A 21,043-nucleotide genomic window follows, 5' to 3' on the forward strand; every position below is an offset into this window, starting at 1 on the left:
AATTCGTTATTAAAATATGTTAAAAAGTATACAATGTGTGTATATATATACATATATATATATATATATATATATATATACACATTGTATACTTTTATACTATATACACTATATATATATACACCAAATATATATATATATATATATTTGGTGTATAAAATTGACTTAATAAATTTATAAAAGTTTTATATATTTTTATTTACTTGATAAATTTGGACCAAAAGGTAAAATTCTAAACTGTTTTATGTTTTCATACTTAAATGTCTTTCTTGAACTAATACAGAGTAGTAAAATGTTCTACACTTTTTATTTGTAAAAATGTGTTTTTTTATATATTAATTTTAGTATTTATCTTTTTACATGCTTTTTAAATATTATATTCTTTAAAATGAGTAGAAAATTAACGTGTTTATATTTTTTTTAACTTTTTCAGTTTTGTAGTGCTTTAGTAATAAAAACCAGAATAAGTTTTAGTTCAAATGTATGTGTATTTTGAGTAGTATCTTTTTGTTTTTATAAAACTATTAGCGTTTCTGTTTTTTGAATTTGAATTACATTATAAATTTTGTTAACAACAATTAATTAATATTTTTTTATAGGTTTGTTAAAACTTATTTGTTAATTGAATTTAATTTTCAACACATTATGTTTATAATAAAGACGTTTAGTTTTTACAAAATGTATACAATGTAGATTTCAATTATTAATAAAAGATTTTGTTTTTTATCGCTTACTTATGTGTTTAACTTTAGTTTTGGTAAAGTAAATTTTTCTAGATTTGTCTTATAAACAAGAAAGTTAAAATTTTCAAACTTTTTAAACTTTTATTTTAAACGAGTATTTCATTAAGCGTAATTAACAGTTTAAGCTGTTTATTACGCTGTCAGACATGTTCTTTGATATTTTGATTTTTTTAAGAAATGTAATCTTGTGTAATTGAATTTTAACTTTTGTTTAATTTTACCATTTAAGTGAATGATTTTTATTTTAACGTCTACACTGTAATCAATATACTATTGTGCACAACTTATTTCTCTTAAAATGATAATAAAATATTACATTTCTTATAACTTTTGTTTTTGTTTGTATATTTTTGAAATCTGTTAGGTTGTGTGCGAATTTTAAGTACTTAAGGTATAAATTTTTATTAAGTATGAATTTTATTGTTAATAAAAACTTGTGCTCAAGATTTCTCGTTATCAATCAAGTTATGAGATTCTAAATGAAGTTTTTAAACAAAGAGCTAGTTTTTACAAACACAATTTATCAAAGTTTGAATTTACATATATTTTAACGTACATATTTACTATAAGTTAAATAACATTGTGTAAAGCTATTGATATTAACAGCTTTTAAGATGAACAATAAAAAAAATAAAAGTACATGTTTTGGCTTTGTTGAATATTTTTAATTTTGATTGATTATAAGATTTTTAGATATGAGTTAAATAAATTTTAGACAAACAAAAATAAAATGTATATAAGGGTAGCTGTCTAAATTTCACAAGCGTACAAAACTGCACGAAGATATTTTTGTACGAGGGGATAAAATTGCACGAAGGGTTATTTTTGCGCGAAGACACTTTTGCACGACCAGACGATTTTGCTCGGAGACATTTATGCTCAGGATAATTCTTTTTATTCATTTTTACTTTTTTATTAAATTTTATTATTTTTTTTTTACTATTCCTGTTTCCTTTAACCCTTACCCTCGATCGGTAAATTAAAAAGAATTCTTTTTAACTATTTATTTTTTATTTTATTTATATTTTAGTTTTTTAATTTTTTTTCTACTATTACTGTTACCCCTAACCCTTTCTCTCGGTCAGTAGCTTTTTTTTACTTTCACTGTTACCCCTTACCCTCGGTCGGTAACTTTTTTCTTTTTTTTATAAAATTATTTTATAGTATTTTTTTTCTGTTTTTTTTTTTTTATGTTTTTCTTTATTTTTTTACTCACGTGCAAAACTGTAACTCGTGCAAAATTGATCCTTTGTGCAAAGTCGTCTTCGTGCGATTTTTTGCACTCGTGCAATTATGTTCTCGTGTTTTTTGTCTTCGTGCAATTTAGACCCATAACCGTATATACAGATATATAATACTTTAAACAAATCTACAAAGTATAAAACATAAGAATATTAATACACAAAATGATATTAAAGTTTGTAATTATTAGTAAGGATTATAGCTTCTTAGAAGATATTTATAAACTAATTCGAAAACTTTATACTTAAATACAGTTTAAACTTATTGTTACTTATTTAAATATATTCTGTATTAGTTTTTTCTACAGTTTTAAAATAGTTCTAAAAATTTTAACCCATGTAATCAACTTCCAATAAAAAGTGTAATTTCATTTAAATTTAAACAATAATACAGCAAATAATACTCGTATAGCATTGGTTTTAGAATCCGCTGTTGTTAAAAAATTAGTATATGAATTTATATATGTATATATAAAAATTATTATATTAATAATCTTTCCACTAAAATAGTTGTGTGCACATGTTTGTAACACACGTTTTGTTTTTAGCTAAATAAAGTGTAAGTTTAAAAATTATGTAAACTATTGCTACTCAAAGACTAACATTTTAGAAGTGGTTGAAATTAAAAAAAAATCTGTATCAGTTAAAACTATTATTTATATCAAAGCCAAATACGATTAAAATCTACATTAAATACCTTTTCACTTTATATTTCTCACTATTTTTTACTACATACAATAAATTTTGAAAACAAAGCACTGCTTATAAAATAAAAATATTTTAATTATTATAGATTAGCAGTGTATAACTCCGCTTTTTAATAAAGTAAGTCGTACTAAATTTTATTTAAATTCAATTTTTTTTAGATTATTAGAATTATCATTAAAAGAAACTAGATGTTATAAGAAACCATACTATAGGTAAAGTACTTCAAAACTAAACACTTAAACAAATTTCAGCCGAATAAGTTTTCAATGCAGAGTTTGAAAAAATATATACTATAAATTTAATACAGCTTGTTTATGTTTATATAGTATTTAAAATTTAAAGCTACAAACCACAGTAGTTAAAATACTGTTATCTTCTCAAGAGCAAAAATATTAGTTTTAACTACTAATTATAATTCTTTTTAAGTGTTTATTTTTTAGTTAGATACTTTTTCAGCCGATTTTAAAAACTCACGTTTTTCATTTGACAATTCAAATAAAAACTCTTTAGGTGTTTAACTTGAAATTTTTAATTTATAACAGCTACAACATTTGGTTAAGTTTTTTTAATAAATTTTCATAAAATTCATTTTTGAACTAGTAAATAGATAAACTTGGTGACTTATAATCAAACTAGTTTTCAATAACAAGCTATAATTTAAAATTAAGCAGAATAGTTTTTTTATAAGTACTTAATTTAAGAAAGATTTTAATCACACTTGCCAAGTTAAGTATTACTAAGTACTTTAGTATTAGTTTATAAGTTTATATAGATGACCGAATTAAAAGATAAGTTTAATTAAAATTTAGTCTTCAAAAAACTCAATTTTTAAAAACTTTTAAAGCATTTGCACATTGAAAAAGTTTGTTTTTAATAATACATTACCTATATTTTTTTAATAGTTTCAATGAGAGGTTAAATAATAAAATATAATCTAAAGTCTTAGCTAGTACTTCAAAAATTATTTTAAATTGAAAAAAAGTTTGCAAAAATTTAAACTGTTAAATTCTACCAAAACTTTTTACGAATTAGAAGTTGTGCTCACATTGATAAAATACATATTATTAGAGTATTTGAAAATATACTTAAATAATGATAATATTTATTGAACGATGAAGACCACTCAAATAGTTTGGTCTAAGGACCTGCTTTACCCTCTTGTTCAAGGACCGCCCAAAAATGGCTGTCGGATGCGCAATAGACAATTTACAATTAATATCAAAAGTGAGAGTTGCTGCTTTTGACAAGATATCCAACGTATCGTTATAAGATTTAACTTGAGTTTCATTTAAATGTAAAGGTGTTGTATTAGTAGATTTAGGACCCCTGATATTTTATCAAGTGGAGCAGTTATTTCGGCTAGTTTTAGAATGTGCCGATTATAATAGTTGCACAGGCCAAGAAAACGTCTTAGTTCCTTGCGGTTCAATAGTAGATTAAGATAAAAAATATATTATAAGCAATGTATAGTCCGCAATTTAAGTAATTATTAATTATTTAAGTTTGAGCAGGTAATCAGTTAATTAAAAGAAAAAAAAGTTTTGATGCGTAATAATCGACTATTTATCGTCTAGTTAGTTATAGTCAGATGGTTTTCGAAATATTTAATAACTTAACAATAAATAAAGAACTTTCAAATGTTTAGTTTTATAAATGAATTGAAAGTAGCAAATAAAACACACAATCTAGGAAACTACAATTTTTAAATAATAAACAGTCGAAATTTATTTGTCTAGTTTTAACTTAACCTCTTTTTGTAAAAACAATCTCACATATTGACTAAAACTATGTAATTCATGCAAATTTTTATGCAACTTTTTGTTATATTGTAATAAAATTACTGTTACATGAACAACACAAATTTCTAATTAATTGTATGTTTTGTTGTTACACGTTGTTTGTCTTTAGTTCAAATAAATCAATTGTTTCTTACACTAAAAAATTTCAGAGTGTTTTATTGCTTTATTTTGATTTGTTATAAAAAAAATTCCAAAATTTTTGATTATGATAAATAAAACATGATTAAATAAAGTTCTTTAATAGTGCTACATTTATTATAAATTTGAAAAACAAAAATAGTTTTATGGTAATTTTAGCTGTAGTAATGTTAAAGAATGAATAACACTTATTAATAACTACTTTTTTTCTTTATTTACCTAATATTCACACTAGATAAAAAATATCTCAGATAAAGCTAAATTTAACCACGCATTGAGTTTAAGGAATTATTTTTTTAAATAACCGGCTACTTTTTATAAATACAAGTGCGCACTAAATAAAAAAAAACAGTTCAAAAAAAAATCTCAAACTAAATAAAATTGTCTAATATACTTAAGCAATTAACTTGGAAAAATATTTATTTTTATTAGCGCTAAAGAAGCATTGTAAAAATTAAGTTTATATAAAAAAATAATACTTGTATAAAAATTTTACTAATTTTAATGATAAGTAGATTTTATCTTTTTCTTTATTATATGTGACTTATTTGATACTTAACATTTACATTGTTTTCTAGTTAGCAAATTCAATTTATAATTAAGCATTTGAAGAGCTTTTTTCCGGTGCATAACTTACTAAAAATATATAACAAAACACATTTCATTTTAAATTTATTTAAGTACTTTCAAATAGGCCTCGTCAGAAATTGTTTCCTATTGAATTTGAATGAATACAAATTGAAATAAAATTATACTGAAGTTTAAAGTTTTAAGATATAAAATGACGTAATAATCAAAAGTTAAAATTAAGTAAGTGCTAATGTTAAACAAATTTGGTATACTAATAAAACTCGGTAGAACTAAAACAATCTAAATAAAAAAGCGAAAAAATTTTAAATTAAAACTATGCTTAAAAATAAAGTTAAACAAGAAACTAATTACGTTAAAATTACTAATATAAGGATTTAAAAAGTCTAGTTTGGTAAACAAACTTTTTCTGCTTGCATAAACTGGGCTTTAAAGATTGAATACATAAAGCTTCCAGAATATGCAATTGGAAAGAGTTCTCCGCTCTCACTAAGACTGAAAAATTGTCCTTTTTATAATTTTTAACACACTCAGGATTGTCCAACAAATGCTGCCCAATCGCCGAGAAGTATTTTTTAGTTGGTTTCTCAGAACGGCCATCAAACCACTTTTTCAAAACTTTCGGAACATGTTGATCGATTCTTACATGAAACCTTTGAGATGTTTTTCCCACGTAGTCACTACCACAGTGACAACTAAATTTATAGATGATGTTACTTTTTTCATGGGTGGGAGAAACATCTTTGTAAATTCCACTCAGAGGTCGATCAGTATACAAAACTGTTCTTAAATGAACAGAGCTGAAAATTTGGCTTATTTCCTCAGAAATTTTCTTAGAAAACCTCTCAGAAATATTTCCAAGGTAAGGAAGTTTTAAGTATACTGGACACTTCTGAGGGCCAATCATTTTTAAAGCTGTTGAACTTCTAGCTCTTGTTATAACTTTCGAAACTAAGTTACCTGGATAACCAAGCGAAAGGAAAGTGTTTTAAGTGTTTTCAACTCGCCTTCAAGAAAGCAAGGAGAACAAAGTCTGGTGAAACGCTTCACCATACCCGTTAAAAGTCCTAACTTCTGCTTGACTGGACCAAAAGATTTATGCAAGCAGAAAAAGTTTGTTTACCAAACTAGACTTTTTAAATCCTTATATTAGTAATTTTAACGTAATTAGTTTCTTGTTTAACTTTATTTTTAAGCATAGTTTTAATTTAAAATTTTTTCGCTTTTTTATTTAGATTGTTTTAGTTCTACCGAGTTTTATTAGTATACCAAATTTGTTTAACATTAGCACTTACTTAATTTTAACTTTTGATTATTACGTCATTTTATATCTTAAAACTTTAAACTTCAGTATAATTTTATTTCAATTTGTATTCATTCAAATTCAATAGGAAACAATTTCTGACGAGGCCTATTTGAAAGTACTTAAATAAATTTAAAATGAAATGTGTTTTGTTATATATTTTTAATTAAGCATTTGTTTACAATTGAGAAATAGTGAGTTGTCTATATTAAAATTTGTTTCTATAGCCTTTTACAAAAATATGCATTTGGTGCTGTAATGGATTTCTTCTTTTAATCAAAAATATATAATTATAAACGACAATAAGAAAAATCTTGGAGTAACTGGTGCTGGTTAGCATTACGAAGAATTGAAGGCAACGTGTGAAAAATTTCAACGCTTGCTGTGTTACAAAAGATAAACTTTAACTAAAAAAAAGCGTCAAATGAAAATTAGTGATATTTTTACTGAAACACAATTGAGATTTGTGTTAAGTGTAAGTTCTATATTTATTATGTATCACTGCTACTTTTTGTAAGGAAGTTTTATTAGTTTTTTTTAAAGATGTTTATTCATATATAGGGCAAGAGTGCTGTATTATTTATTTGTGTTTTAAAATTTAATTATTTCATTATACTTTTATTATTTGAAACAGTCTAACATTTTCTTTTAGAATTTTAATTTAATATCTTATTGTTAACAAAGTTGCTGACAAACTAACAACTAAATGTTTATCAATTAGTCAAGGATATTAAGTTTACAAAGTCTAAATATATAGAGAGGTGAGCTAGCATTTAAAAACATACTTTTAATTAAACATATACAATAAACCTAATTTGTGCAATATCGAATTTTTTTTTGTTTTAAGTTTTTAGAATTCTAAAATGCGTAACTAAACGAGAGTTAGTAACGTCACGAGTGCGTAAAGATGCGAGAGGTTACTGTATTTTAGAAATCAAATATAGTTTGATCGCATTTTTTATTAGCTCAGTAAAACAGTTTAACAGATAAAAAAAGAAGATAGTTATAATATTATTTCCTTTATTAGACTTGATAGTAATTCTGATAGAACAGAACATTTTTTATGTTAGATTTTGATAGATAGGAGTTTAGAGTTTAATGTAAGAGTGTAAAGTAGATAAAACTAAAAACAAGTGCTAATGATTTATGTGTTCAAGTACAACTTAAAAAATGTTAAATATGATTTTTGTAAATCTTAACTTATATCCTTTCTTTTATGTAGCTATCAACTATTTTAATTAAAAACAGTATCAAAGTTTAATTATACTTGTTATTTTTTACAATTGTTAAATAACAAGAAATCATAAACATATAACAGTTTTAAGTTGTTATGCTTTTTGAAGTTTTTTAACATTTTCATAGCTATTACAATCACAAGATTGTTTAAATTTTCAATAGTTACGTCACGATTAAAATAAGCTACATTAAATTGAATTCAATTTTAAGCTCACTTTATTAATTTCATTTTTACTTAAGCAATGTTAGCTTTGTAAATTAACCAGAAGTAAAAGAAAGCTACATACAGCTATTGTTATTATTATTATTGTTGTTATACTGATTTAAAACTTAATTAAAATCTAGAATTTACGTTATACTCAGTCTTAATAATAAAGTTTGTTTTGTTTAGTTTTTTAAGTAAAAGTTTTGAGTAAAAATTTGGTTTAATTTTAATTTAATTATTGAAATGATATTTTCCATGACTGTGACATATCTTTTTTAGTTATTTGTAGGCGCCTAAAAGTTAGTGTAAAGCATTTTAAACCTACTTTGAATAATTATTTTACACAGGTAATATTTTGCGATAATAGTTGTTATATGAGCCTTTTTTAAAACTTGGAAATGAAATTCAAAGCGATGATGTGAATTACCAAAGTAATGTGAATTCAGATTTGCGGAAAAACAACAATAAAAACAGAATATGTTTGGCTTTTTGTGGAATATAATTTGTAAGCTTTTAATGAAACGCTGTAAAAAATTTATTTTAAATACTTTAATTATGTCAAAACTCATTGTTTTCTTCATCTAAAAATTCTGTGGAAAGAAAATTTTGTTTTATTAATAACTATTTGATAGGCGCTTTTGAGTAAAGCGCTTTAAAAATGCCGAAGGTTATGAAGTAGATGATGAGTACAAGTTATTAAAGCACTTCGAGATATGTACAACGCTATTAAGCAAGCATTTGCGAGTTAGTAAATGACGTCATTAAGAAACTTTTATTTTCAAGTTATATTTTGCATACTAACTTTTTGCGTATATGCGACAAGTTATAGTTGCATACATACACATTTTTAGTTTTAAATAAATATTTTTAACAAATCAAAAGTACTAAAAATATTTTTGAATTATAACCAGCATTAAAGTTTATCAGGTTTTTAAAAAAGTAAAATTTTTCGACAAAAACTGCCATATGCGTCTTTTTTAAATTGTGTAAATTTAAAGCAACAATATCAATGATTAAAAATATGTGAATTTTGACTTTGATGAATTACAACAAGTTAATAACAAAAATAACAGAACAAAAGTTTGTAGGATATAATTATTAAGCAATTTGAAAGTACCAACACTAATTTTAGTTTAAAAGCAGCGTTAATATAAAACAAACTTTAAAAAATTTTAAGTTTATTTTATTCATGTTTAAAGCAACCAAACAATATAGATAAAATAAGTTTAACAAGTAACAAGCAAAAAAAAAATCCAAAGTATATCTTGATTTAAATTATTTAATAGTTTTGTCTAACTAATTTTACAAGTACAAAATAGTTCAGATAGTAATTTATAAAATACAATTTACGTTGTAAAAGTAATTATATAAAATGTTATATTTTTATTTGATAGATATTATATGTAGGCGCCTTTGTCTGAAGCGTGCAAAATAAGCTGAATTCAAAAACTTGTACGAATATATTTTTTACACAAGTAAAATTTATACGACAATAATCGTTATACGCGCTTTATTCAAAGCGTGCAAAATGCGCTACAACGCAGTGATGAAGTAACAAAATTTTTGTAAAATGATGGAAACTTACATATATATATATTTATTTAATGGCCATAAGTTAATATTCGTCGCAAAGTTGTTATAGAAATAAGTATTACTTTGGCATAATTTAATCAACAGATTAATATCATCGATTTAACTAATAAGTTTAAAAATAAAATCATTACACTTATCAACAAACGCCAAGTTTACTATTTACTATTAGAACAGATTCATAATAAATGTAGTGATATTATTGTACGATAAATAAATGTTATTTATCTGCTAAAAAACAAAAGGACCTTTATAAAAATAATCAATCATAGCTTATAATGACTATTTGGTCAAATTAAGTAGAATAAAAAAAATTATCTGTTATAGTTATTTACAACTTTGTTTTTTGTGCTATTTTAAAATAAACAGAATTTAAGTTGTTCTTGTAATCAATTTAATTAATACAATTTTTAATTAAAAATATTTTAAACTGTTTTTGGTTAAAAAACTTTGATTGAATTGTGGAAAACATTGTTTTCACATGAAACAAGTTTTTAATCTATGTAGCTTTGTTTTCTTTATTTAAGTACTTTACAAGTTTAAATATAACTTTTTGTTAAAAAATTTAGTGTCCACTTAACAATTAAAACAAGCTATATCAAGTAAACCTACTTTTTTTCTGCACTTTCAAAGTACAAACTTATCCATACGACTGTATATTATGTGTAAAAGTTTAATTTGTACAATTTTTTAAACTTGTTAACAAAATAACTATAAAATGATTTTTCTTAAGTTTTTCACTGTTCAGCTCAATGGTTATTAGTGAAAAAGAAAATGCTTAAATATTTAACACATTAGATATGTTGCTTAAATATTAGAAAGTATTAAACTATGCAACAAAACAGTTAACCTTTGAGCTAAAGTAATTTTAACAAATAGAAAAACACTCGCTTGAACAACGAAAATATAGATGAAAAACAAAATTACAATAAGCTTGTAATTTTATAAGGAAACTTAGTGCGACTTAAGTGAAAGAGCTTTTAAACTTTATTGTCTATCAAATAATAACTAGTTAATTGGTGTATCTTAGAAACACTTCAGTTTAGTTAAGAACTGTATTTTTGTATATTTAAACTAGTTTCAACAACAGTTTTTATTCTGAAATCAATTTGATAAAATATAACAAATTTTACGAAAAACTGAAATTAGTGATAACATTAAGTATTTTTATACTTTTGAATACACTCAGTCTAATAATAATAGCTTTTAAAAACTAGTTGTAAACAAAACATGCTTTGTCAAAAAAAAAAATACTACATAATTATTTTTTGAAGTTAAAATAATAAAAAAAAGTGAATCATGTGTCAATGCTGCAATATACTAAATAAAAGTTTAAGTGAATTTTTTTTGAATACATTGTTTGAAATGTTCTTCCGCCATTATTTTGAAAAATTGGTTTATATCAATGTATGTGTGTTATACTTTAAACATTTGCGAGCTCATTTATAATATTAAGTTTTTGTTCCGATCGATTTAAATATAATTTACATAAACAAATATAAGTTGAACATTTGAGACATTATAACGCTTTTCTTTAAAACATGCAAATTTTTTTAAAGGTTTTCTACTATTTTATAACCTTTTTCATTTATTTATATCTTCAAGAAAAAAAAATAGTAATTTATTAAAAGTATTTTACAAAACATTACATTTATTTTATGTCTACAATTTTTTAGTTAAGATAGTTTTTAAGTTAGCTACATGAGATTATTAGACTCACAACTAATACGTCGATAAGCAATGATTAAGTGTTATCATAATATTTTATAGCATTAATAGGTTTAATGTTTAAAGTATGTAAAGTATTCTAAAACTAATGTTTTAAATGCTTCTTAAAAGCTCACACTTAATTGTATAAGAATTATAGAACATATTGTTTATAAAATTATTCTTGGAAGCACTTGAAACAAGTTAAAAATACTTAAAAGTTACTTGAAAATTTTTGAAAAATACAGATTTATTAATTTAACATGGTTAAATAAATTCTTTTTCGCTGCTGTGGTGCAAATCAAATAATTAATAGTTATTTAAAAAATAAGAATATCGAGCAATTTGCTAAAGCGTTAAAATATTCGCTATTGGTGAGAGGATAGTTAATTATAATTTAATATTTACATACATTATGGAGAAAAAAAACAAATAACGTCAGTTTGAATGTTGTTTAAGTTCTTAAATATAAAATATTAAACGTATTGTATTAAAATAAAACTTTTTGCTAACAACAGCAGGGCTATTCATATAATAAGAAACCTAATTGTTGCCAACAAAGTCATATTTTATAATTTTATTGTGTTATCTATGGGTACTTTATTTAGTATGCTAAATGCTTAAACTAAATAACTTTGCTGTATAAATACAACTTGTTAGATAAAAATCAACTAAAATAAAGCAGCGATAAAAATAAAAATAAAACTAAATTTTATAAAATAAAAATTAAGAAAAATTTAGCCGAAATCAATTACACTAAAATTACTGAATATAAAGATTTAAAAAGAAATTTTTGTTTCTAGTAGAAACGTTTCGTATACCAAACTATGCTTTTAAAGTCTTTAAATTACTTATTTAAAAATAATTGATTTAGCGTAAAAGTAGTTTTTAATAAATCTATTTTTAATTTTAAATTGTAATTTTATTTTCACTTATTTTCGCTGCTTTATTTTAGTCCGATTTTAATGTAAAAAGTTTTATTAATACATCAAAGTTATTTAGTATATGCATTTAGCTTACTATTTCACTTGATTAATACGTCACTTAATATTTTAAAACTTTAAAATACAATTTTGTTTCAATTTTAATTCAGTGTAATTTGGTGAGATACAATTTTTACAAGACTTACTTCAAAAATACTCCAATATATTAAAGAAAAATATGAAACGTGTTTTGTTATATTTTATAAAACATACAAAAAATTACTATGTTTAAAGATTATTTTATCCATATCTTACAGCAATTACAGTTATACAAAAAGAAAAATAGTCTTTATATTTTATAAGACTTATAAAAAAATTGTTATTGTTTTCAAATATCTATAACGTTTTAAGTTGTGGCCCTTAATATACATATTTTTAAGTCTTTGAATTGTTGTGCAAAAGTGTTTTATTTTGATTCTATCTTACTTTCTAAACTTAGTACAAAAATAAAATATTTTGTCAGCTAACCAATTTTAATACACTTAAAAAGTTTAAATAAAATTTTAAGCAACTTGAATGTTCTTATAAATCTATTAATGAAATTTTTTACACTTCACCAATTTAAAATGTTTTTGTAAACAAATTATATTTAACTTAATTTTTTTTTATATTACTTTATAAATTTGAAGTAAAATGCAAAAAATTGACAATGACATTTTAATTAAAAACTTTGTTCAAAACTTATAACACATTGAGAGCTAAGAGTTTTACACATTAAAGTAGTTTAGTTACTAAGCTACTACTAGCTAACAGATTTACATACACAAGTTTTTTTTCGTTTTTTAAAAGTTCATGTATTGTATTATATGCTTATAACTTCATGTATTAATGCTTTTAATACAAGCATAAACATTTGATACTAATTGATTTGTTGTTTTAATAATTTAATAGTTACAAAAAAAAATTAAATTAAAATTAATTTTATTAAAAAAATAAGATAGCAAAACCTTTTGATCTAGCTAAAACTTTTTAAAAAAGCTAGTTTTTACAAACAAAATTTATCAAAGTTTGAATTTACATATATTTTAACGTACCTTTTTACTATAAGTTAAATAACATTGTGTAAAGCTATTGATATTAACAGCTTTTAAGATGAACAATAAAAAAATAAAAGTACATGTTTTGGCTTTGTTGAAAATTTTTAATTTTGATTGATTATAAGATTTTTAGGTATGAGTTAAATAGATTTTAGACAAACAAAAATAAAATGCATATAACGGTAGCTGTCTAAATTTCACAAGCGTACAAAATTGCACGAAGATATTTTTGTACGAGGGGATAAAATTGCACGAAGGCTCATTTTTGCGCGAAGACACTTTTGCATGAGCAGACGAATTTGCTCGGAGACATTTTTGCAGAGGATAACTTTTTTTTATTCATTTTTACTTTTTTATTAAATTTTATTATTATTTTTGTTACTATTTCTGTTTCCTCTAACCCTTACCCTCGATCAGTAAATTAAAAAGAAATTTTTTTAACTATTTATTTTTTATTTTATTTATATTTTAGTTTTTTATTTTAATTTTTTTTTTCTACTAATACTGTTACCCCTCGGTCAGTAGCTTTTTTTTTTACTATCACCCTCGGAGAGTAACTTTTTTCTTTTTTTTATAATTTTTTTTATAGTATTTTTTTACTGTTTATTTTTTTACTCACGTGCAAAAATGTAACTCGTGTAAAATAGATCCTTTGTGCAAAGTCGTCTTCGTGCAATTATGTTCTCGTGTTTTTTTGTCTTTGTGCAATTAAGACCCGTTACCGTATATACAGATATATAATACTTTAAATAAATCTACAAAGTATAAAACATAAGAATTTTAATACACAAAATGATATTGACAAGTTTACATATAGTGCAAAACCTACTAAAAGTATATAATTAATTTTACAAAAATCAGTTTAAAAGTTACAGACTTTTTGAAATGAACTTTTAGTAGGTTTAAAATACTACTGCTCTAAATGTGTTTCTTTATTAAAAAAAATATATAAACAAAATTTTTTAATCAATATATTTTTTGTGTCAGATCATTTATTTTACTTTACGTGTAAAAAATAGTTTATTATTCAAGATTTTTTTTTTCAAAATCTTCACACTTCAAGTTCTTCCAATTTTTTTTCCAGGCCAAAATTTTTAACATCCAGGTTTTTCCTGGATTATAGGTTTTGTTTTAACCCTGCTATTAATGAACAAAAAATCTTACCAAAGAAAAAGAAATAATTTTAAATGAATTTCTAGCATAACTGATAAAATGAATACAATGAATGATACAATGGTTTAAAATAAAAAACTGCATTCTTATTTAAGAATTGTTCAATGATAGTTGTTTCATAACTACAGTTAGTTACTTTAAAAAAATCAAAGATATTTTTTATCTATTTTAGTATAAAAATAGCTTTAATTTTAAGTTGTCTTTATCTATTGAAAATATTAATTAGAATTAACTTTTTGAAAATGTTTTTAAAAAAATTAAGAGTTTTTAAAAATTATTGCTATATATTTTGAAATTAGAATCCGGCCAGAACCGGATCCGAACATTTTTTTCAAATTAGAACCCTGCTGGAACCGGGTCCGGACTTTTTTTTTCAAATTAGAATCCGGCCGGATCCGGATATCAGACAAAAATGGCAATATCCGGCTGGACCCGGCCCTGATAGTGAGTCAACTACATAACTATCAGTAACAAATAATAAATAATTTTACCAACATATTTACAAGCTTCATGTGAACTATATAATATTATTGCATTATTATTAATATTGTCGCCAAGCAAATAACCGATATTAAAAAAAAAATAGCTGTCAAGCAGCAGCAATTTGTTCTAGTTGCTTGCACACTTGATTTCCAGTATGCACCCTACCATGTGCTGGTCAATGACTGCACCTAAGTTTGCTAGAATTTCACAGGTATAACTGTTGAGCTAGAAATACTACTGTGTTACCACACAATCTAGATTAGAGGTGGGCAACGTACGGCCCGCGGGTCGGATCCAGCCCGCGGAGTGAAAATAACCGGCCCCCAAACCTTTTTTAAATTTAAATGGAATCCGGCCTGCGGACAAAATCGAGTCTAGTGGCCCGCGAGTAGATGATCCGGCCCGCTAACCATTTTCAAAATTTATATGAAATCCGACCAACCAATGTAAATATTACAAAATTTGTACAAAACGTTTTTAGAACTATTTTAATAAAACAAAAAACGTTTGTTAAGTTTTGTGACCCTGAAAACGTTTGTAAAATTGGCTTTTTATTTTTGTGGTGATAAAAACACTCTTATTTTATTTTTTTATAACCGTATATTTTTCTGTTTCGAGTCAGTTGAAGTAATCCTTTCTAAAATTATCCAAAAACAATTGTTTGCTTAAATAACTTCGATGATCTTACCTTCAATAATGACTTTCATAAAAGATACACGTGTTAAAAATTGCTTTCCAGATGTGTGTGAGTTGTTTTTGTACTTGTTTAGAAAAGTAAAACAAAAATATTTTTAAATATTGACAGTTATTTTAAGTCAAAGTGCTCAAAATTTAATTTTAGTAAAATATTTCAAGTTGAGACTACAATTTGATTAATTTTAATGAATTAATGAAATAGAATAATTTTAGTCAACCGTTTCAAACTAACGATACAGACCGTTGTAAGCAATTTTTTTAAATAAAAAAAACTTATAAAAATCTTAGATATACTATAAACATAAAATTCTTATTTCTGTTAGTTATCGAAAAAACTTAATTATTTGAATAACTCAAAGTTCACGTGCCGTTTTTTGTATACATTTCAAAAGAAATGTTTATTTAAAAATATTGGTTTTAACACTTTTATTTTCATTTGTATTTTTTGAAGTTAAGATACCTTAAATTAAATTTATGCTTTATATTAAGTATAGAAAATGGTTGTTTTTCAATTTTTGACAAAAGTAGATTAAAATTTTCATACAATCTCAACTTGATTGGTTAAGAATTCGTCATTAGATTTAAGTTTTTGGGGAAAGTCAGAACTTTTTTTCTGTCTGTTTTTAATATTATTAAATACCTTCTAGGTATCTGTTGAACTTTTATTAAAATATTGTAATCGTTTTTCAAAATATTTTTTTACAAATAGTTTGGATTTTAGTTGATTTGTTTTGGTAAGTTTTGACTTTTTGTGTGTTACTAAAATTGTTTTTGCATAGCAATTTGTAAAGATTGTTTTTATACTTAATTGACTTAAGGATACCTTTGTTTATCAGGGGTTTTAGTTTCAGTTTTTGTTTAGATTTTGACAACTTCATAGAGGGAACATTTTTGTTAATGATCTCTTTAACTTTTTCAATCAAGCACTCAAAATTTGAATCTACTGAACCCTTGGAATTAATAATTTTGTAAACTTAAAAAAATATTTATAATTTTAATAGTATTAGTTGATAGATTCTTAGTACTAATTTTAAAATGATACCCTTAAAACTGAGTGTTTACATGATTCTATGTTAGATTACAATTTTTAATTCTTACATATAACGGAAAGTTATCAGAAATTTCACATAAAAGAAAATTTGCTTTGTGCACTCTTTGGGGATTAGAACAGTAAAAGTGATCGAACAATGTGCCTCCCTTATTACTACCTCTAGTTTGAACATTCCTTAGATTTGTAAATCCAAAGCTCCAAGTTCCATGAAGATAGTTTATAACCGATGAGTCTTGTAAATAATCATTTATTAATAACTAAATATCACTTCATGTTTATTATTTTATATTTACAAATCAACTTTCTACAGCTTGATTTCTCGTACACTGAATTTATTTATTGTTACATTTTCATATAACTTTTAACTCTTGCTTAAACTCATTAACAGTATTTGATTGCTTTATACATATTTGTTTTATAATGTGTAATTTATATTAACATAAAAATTTAACTAACGATCCATTATTAGTTTATCAATAGTAGATAATAAATTAATTTTCAAAGATCTAAAATTATAAAAATGCTAGCCCTTGAAAACAGTATCTTTATATAAGTTAAAAAAAAATTTTAACCGTTTTAATTAGAAATTTATACTAATATTCTAAAAGAACTTTTAGTAAACTTTTAAAAGTTTAAACCTAGTTATGGATATCAATTTTTTAACGTCAAAACTCACTAGAGACAAATTGTTATACTTATTTATGTGTTACCTCGTTGTTAAAATGTAACTGGTAAGCAAAAAAAGTTTAAAAAAATGTATTTTTGCAAAGTTCTTAGTCTAAAATTTCATTAAGTAGTTTGAAAGTTTTGCATATAAATTTATAAGGTTAAAGATTATTGTAATTTATGTATCATAAGTAGTAACATTTTTGTTTAATTTATTAAAAATATGAATCTAAAGTAAGCAAAATATGTAAATTTTAATTACTCTTCATTTTTTCGATCAAAAATAGTGAAAAAAAAATATATTAACAAAAATATATAGTCGCTTCGTTTAATATGCAAACTAAATAAATATAAAAATTTCAAAATATTAAGATAACAATTTAAAATATGTAGATAAAGCAGCCAATGACATACGAACCGCTCATCAGTCTGGTAAATAACACAAATTATTTCAACTAAATTATTTAGGTCTTTAAAATTCTACCAAAAATTAAGTAATCAAAAGACAAATAACGACCAAACTTAACTGTGAGTAAAATATAGTATTTTTTTTATTGTTATCAGTTTAATTTAATTAGTTTTTAAAAAAATGAGTATGGACATTGAAAATGATTTTTTTATCAGTAATTATAAAATACAACTGGCTGAAGTGATTTTACGTTATTTAGTCAAATGACGTCACTAAGATATTAAATTATTATATCAATTTAAATAATTGATTACTTAAGTTTATAATTCTACTATGTTCTAACACTAAATAATATAAGTTAAAATTTATTTATTCTTTTTATTTATGTATAATTTTTTTTTTCTTAAAACTATTAAAACAATTCAGATTAATAATAAATAAACAACGATAACGATAGGTTATATAGATTATTTATTGAACGACAAAAAAACGGTCAAAATAGATTTTCAAAAGACCAGTTATATGAAATATTTTTTGTTGTCAGGTCTTATAGTACTTAAATACTGTTTGACGTTTTATCAAAGACAAAAATACTCACATACCACGAATGAAGTAAACGAATAAAGATTTCCTTAGCGGTAAAAGCAAACTTTAGAAAATTTTTAGCTAATAAATGCTGTGTAATATTATGTGTACTACCTACAATTATTAAAATTTATAACTTGTACTTTATAGAAACAATATTATTTTGTATAAAAGTCTAAAATTCGTCGTGTATTTACATTTGCATTATTTATATGGTAGACACTAAGTTATTACATTTCTAGAAATAATTCAATGGGGTGCATTTTAATTCTAAATAACTAATTGAAAGAGATAAGCTTTTTAAAAATAAAAATTAGTGAAAAACATTCGTTTTTTGTTTTTCTAATTTCACATTTAACCTAACAAAATATTAATCTCTGCTTCTACAAGCTTCACATTAAATTTAAATGATATTTGACCGTTAAAACATTAAAAATTTATTTTTCTACTTTTACCTATTGAACACATGGACAATACAAATAGAAAAAACTAAAGCAAAGAACAAAAAGCATTGTCTGTGCGATTTTTGTACTGAGTTTTATAAGTATTTTTCTGAAACGATATCATTGGTATTTCAACACAAGAAAAACATTTTAAATCTTTTGTTGCTTCACATGACTTCGCTGACCATTTACCGTTTTCGACGTCATATGTTATGACTCTACCGTTTCTCTGAAAAACATAAATCTTACTGCCATTAGTAATCACTACATGAGGCTCATACAAATCAAATTTAGAAGCTTGAGTAAGTTGTTTTAATAAAGTAAACTTGTTAGTAATTGAATCAAAAACTTCACAATTGTTTGTATGACTACCACCAATTACAAACAATTTGTTTGATACTGCAACTTGTTTGTGACTATTTCTTTCACTAATCATATTTGGCATGTTTTCCCAGGTATCTCCGACATGGTCATATGCTTCAACAGTGTTTAATCTCCTATTATGTATTCCACCAGATATAACAATTCTTCCTTCAAATACCGAGCAATCTGAAAATCTTCTTGCGTTATTCATTCTTGATATTTCTTTCCATTTCATAAAAGTTGTATTAAACTCAAAACAAGTAGCTATATCGTGTCTTCCTATAAAAGGACCCATATGACCGCCTATGATATAAACATTATCCATAAAAGAACAAGCAGAAAACAACATACGATCATCTATCATGTTAGTTATATATTCCCAAGTGTTGGTTGCTGGAGAATATTTTTCAATTGAACTTTTTAGTTTTCTAGAACCATCCATGCTACCAAACACATATACTTCACCTTTAATACATACTGCTCCAAAATAGCATCTGGCTTCTTTCATGCGTTGCAAACTCTTTACTTCACTCAAATAGTTAGCATCAAACAATTTAACATCATTGGAAAAATCATTTAAATTAACATTTACACCTCCAAATAGTAGTATGTTAAAATAAGTTTTGTTGCAGTACCTGCTCGTAGTTTTACAAGTGGTTCTGTTTAATTGTTTTTTATTGTATAATACAGCTTTAATAATGTGACTACATTCATGATAGTTTGATGATACTCTATCTAAAATTTGTTTTAATGCTGGAATAGACAGAAGCGGAAGTCGAACCTTAGACAAAATTTCTTTCGCATACTTCCTACGTTCAGTTACGTCATGACACAACCAGCTGTCTGCTGCATTAAATATTTGCAATTCGGAGTCAATGTTTAAACCACTGCTTGAAAGTATCTTTCTAACATAGATAATGTCTAACTGTAAAAAGTTGTCAAGATCAGCAAACATCGGAAAAAAGTGCTCTATAAGACTCATGGAAACTTCAATTGATTTTGAAAGTTTGAATATATTCGATAAGCAATATATTACTAAACTATTTTCTATATGAGTTTTGGAAATCATAGTTTTCTGTATTCTATCATCTTCAATTTTGTTTAGTAAAATTTTGTTAAATTTCATTGATGTCACAAGTTCATCCTTCTCCGAAATATGGTTTTCTGTAAAGATCGACATTTTAAAATGTATATATATTATTTTTAAACAAATTAATTCATTTCAACTTTTCTAGCTTAGTTAGGCAATGGGTTACCCCTTTGCTTCAATTTATTAGGGAACCACCTAGTATAGGGTGAAACTTAAATATAAATTTTAAAATAATAAAAAAAAAACTAATAAAGGATGCGATTAATTTTAGAATTTTTACCTAGCATGTTATAACGGAAATAATTAAAAATAATTGAATTAGTCTACATATTTTTCCTCTTAAAAGCATTTACATTTTATTTTTAAAAAAATTTTAGTAAAATAATCATTTTTGCACTAAACAGAACTACGACTTTTAACCATTAACTAATATTTAAACTAACGAACCATTAACTAATTGTTGTAGAATAAAGAATTATACAGATATAATGTTTGTAAAAAAATAAAGTATTTAATTTTTAACTAGAACATCAATACCATGCAATAAACAAAACAATTACATTACAGCAAAAAAAACCTTTATTTCTAAGTTTTTCGGTATTCTTCAACATGTTTCCACCAAGTTTTTCAAAAGTTTTTCTCTTGCTTAAAATAACAAAATTGTGGCAGATTTTTTTCTCTGGTCTTGTTTCAGACTTAAATACGTTTAGTCTGGCATTTTCAATTTCCTTTCCATTACGTACTTTCATGCATCTTTTTGTTTCTTTAGCACGTTTTTCCGTATGTTGTATGAAGTTTACAGGCAT

The 21,043-nt window shown here is 24.1% G+C and overlaps 1 protein-coding gene across 1 annotated transcript; it reads right to left on the reverse strand.

The window, feature by feature from the left end:
• Positions 1-15,060: 15,060 nt before the first annotated feature.
• On the reverse strand, positions 15,061-21,043 carry LOC145840740 (spermatocyte protein spe-26-like). The gene is made up of 4 exons (XM_082948068.1): positions 20,815-21,043; positions 19,134-20,311; positions 18,932-19,013; positions 15,061-15,131 (listed from the first exon to the last, which is right to left on the reverse strand). The coding sequence occupies exons 1-4, from the start codon at positions 21,041-21,043 to the stop codon at positions 15,061-15,063; spliced, it is 1,560 nt and encodes a 519-aa protein (XP_082804194.1).

This window comes from Thalia democratica, chromosome 7, assembly GCF_965202585.1.
Source record: "Thalia democratica chromosome 7, ktThaDemo2.hap1.1, whole genome shotgun sequence".
Taxonomy (NCBI): domain Eukaryota; kingdom Metazoa; phylum Chordata; class Thaliacea; order Salpida; family Salpidae; genus Thalia; species Thalia democratica.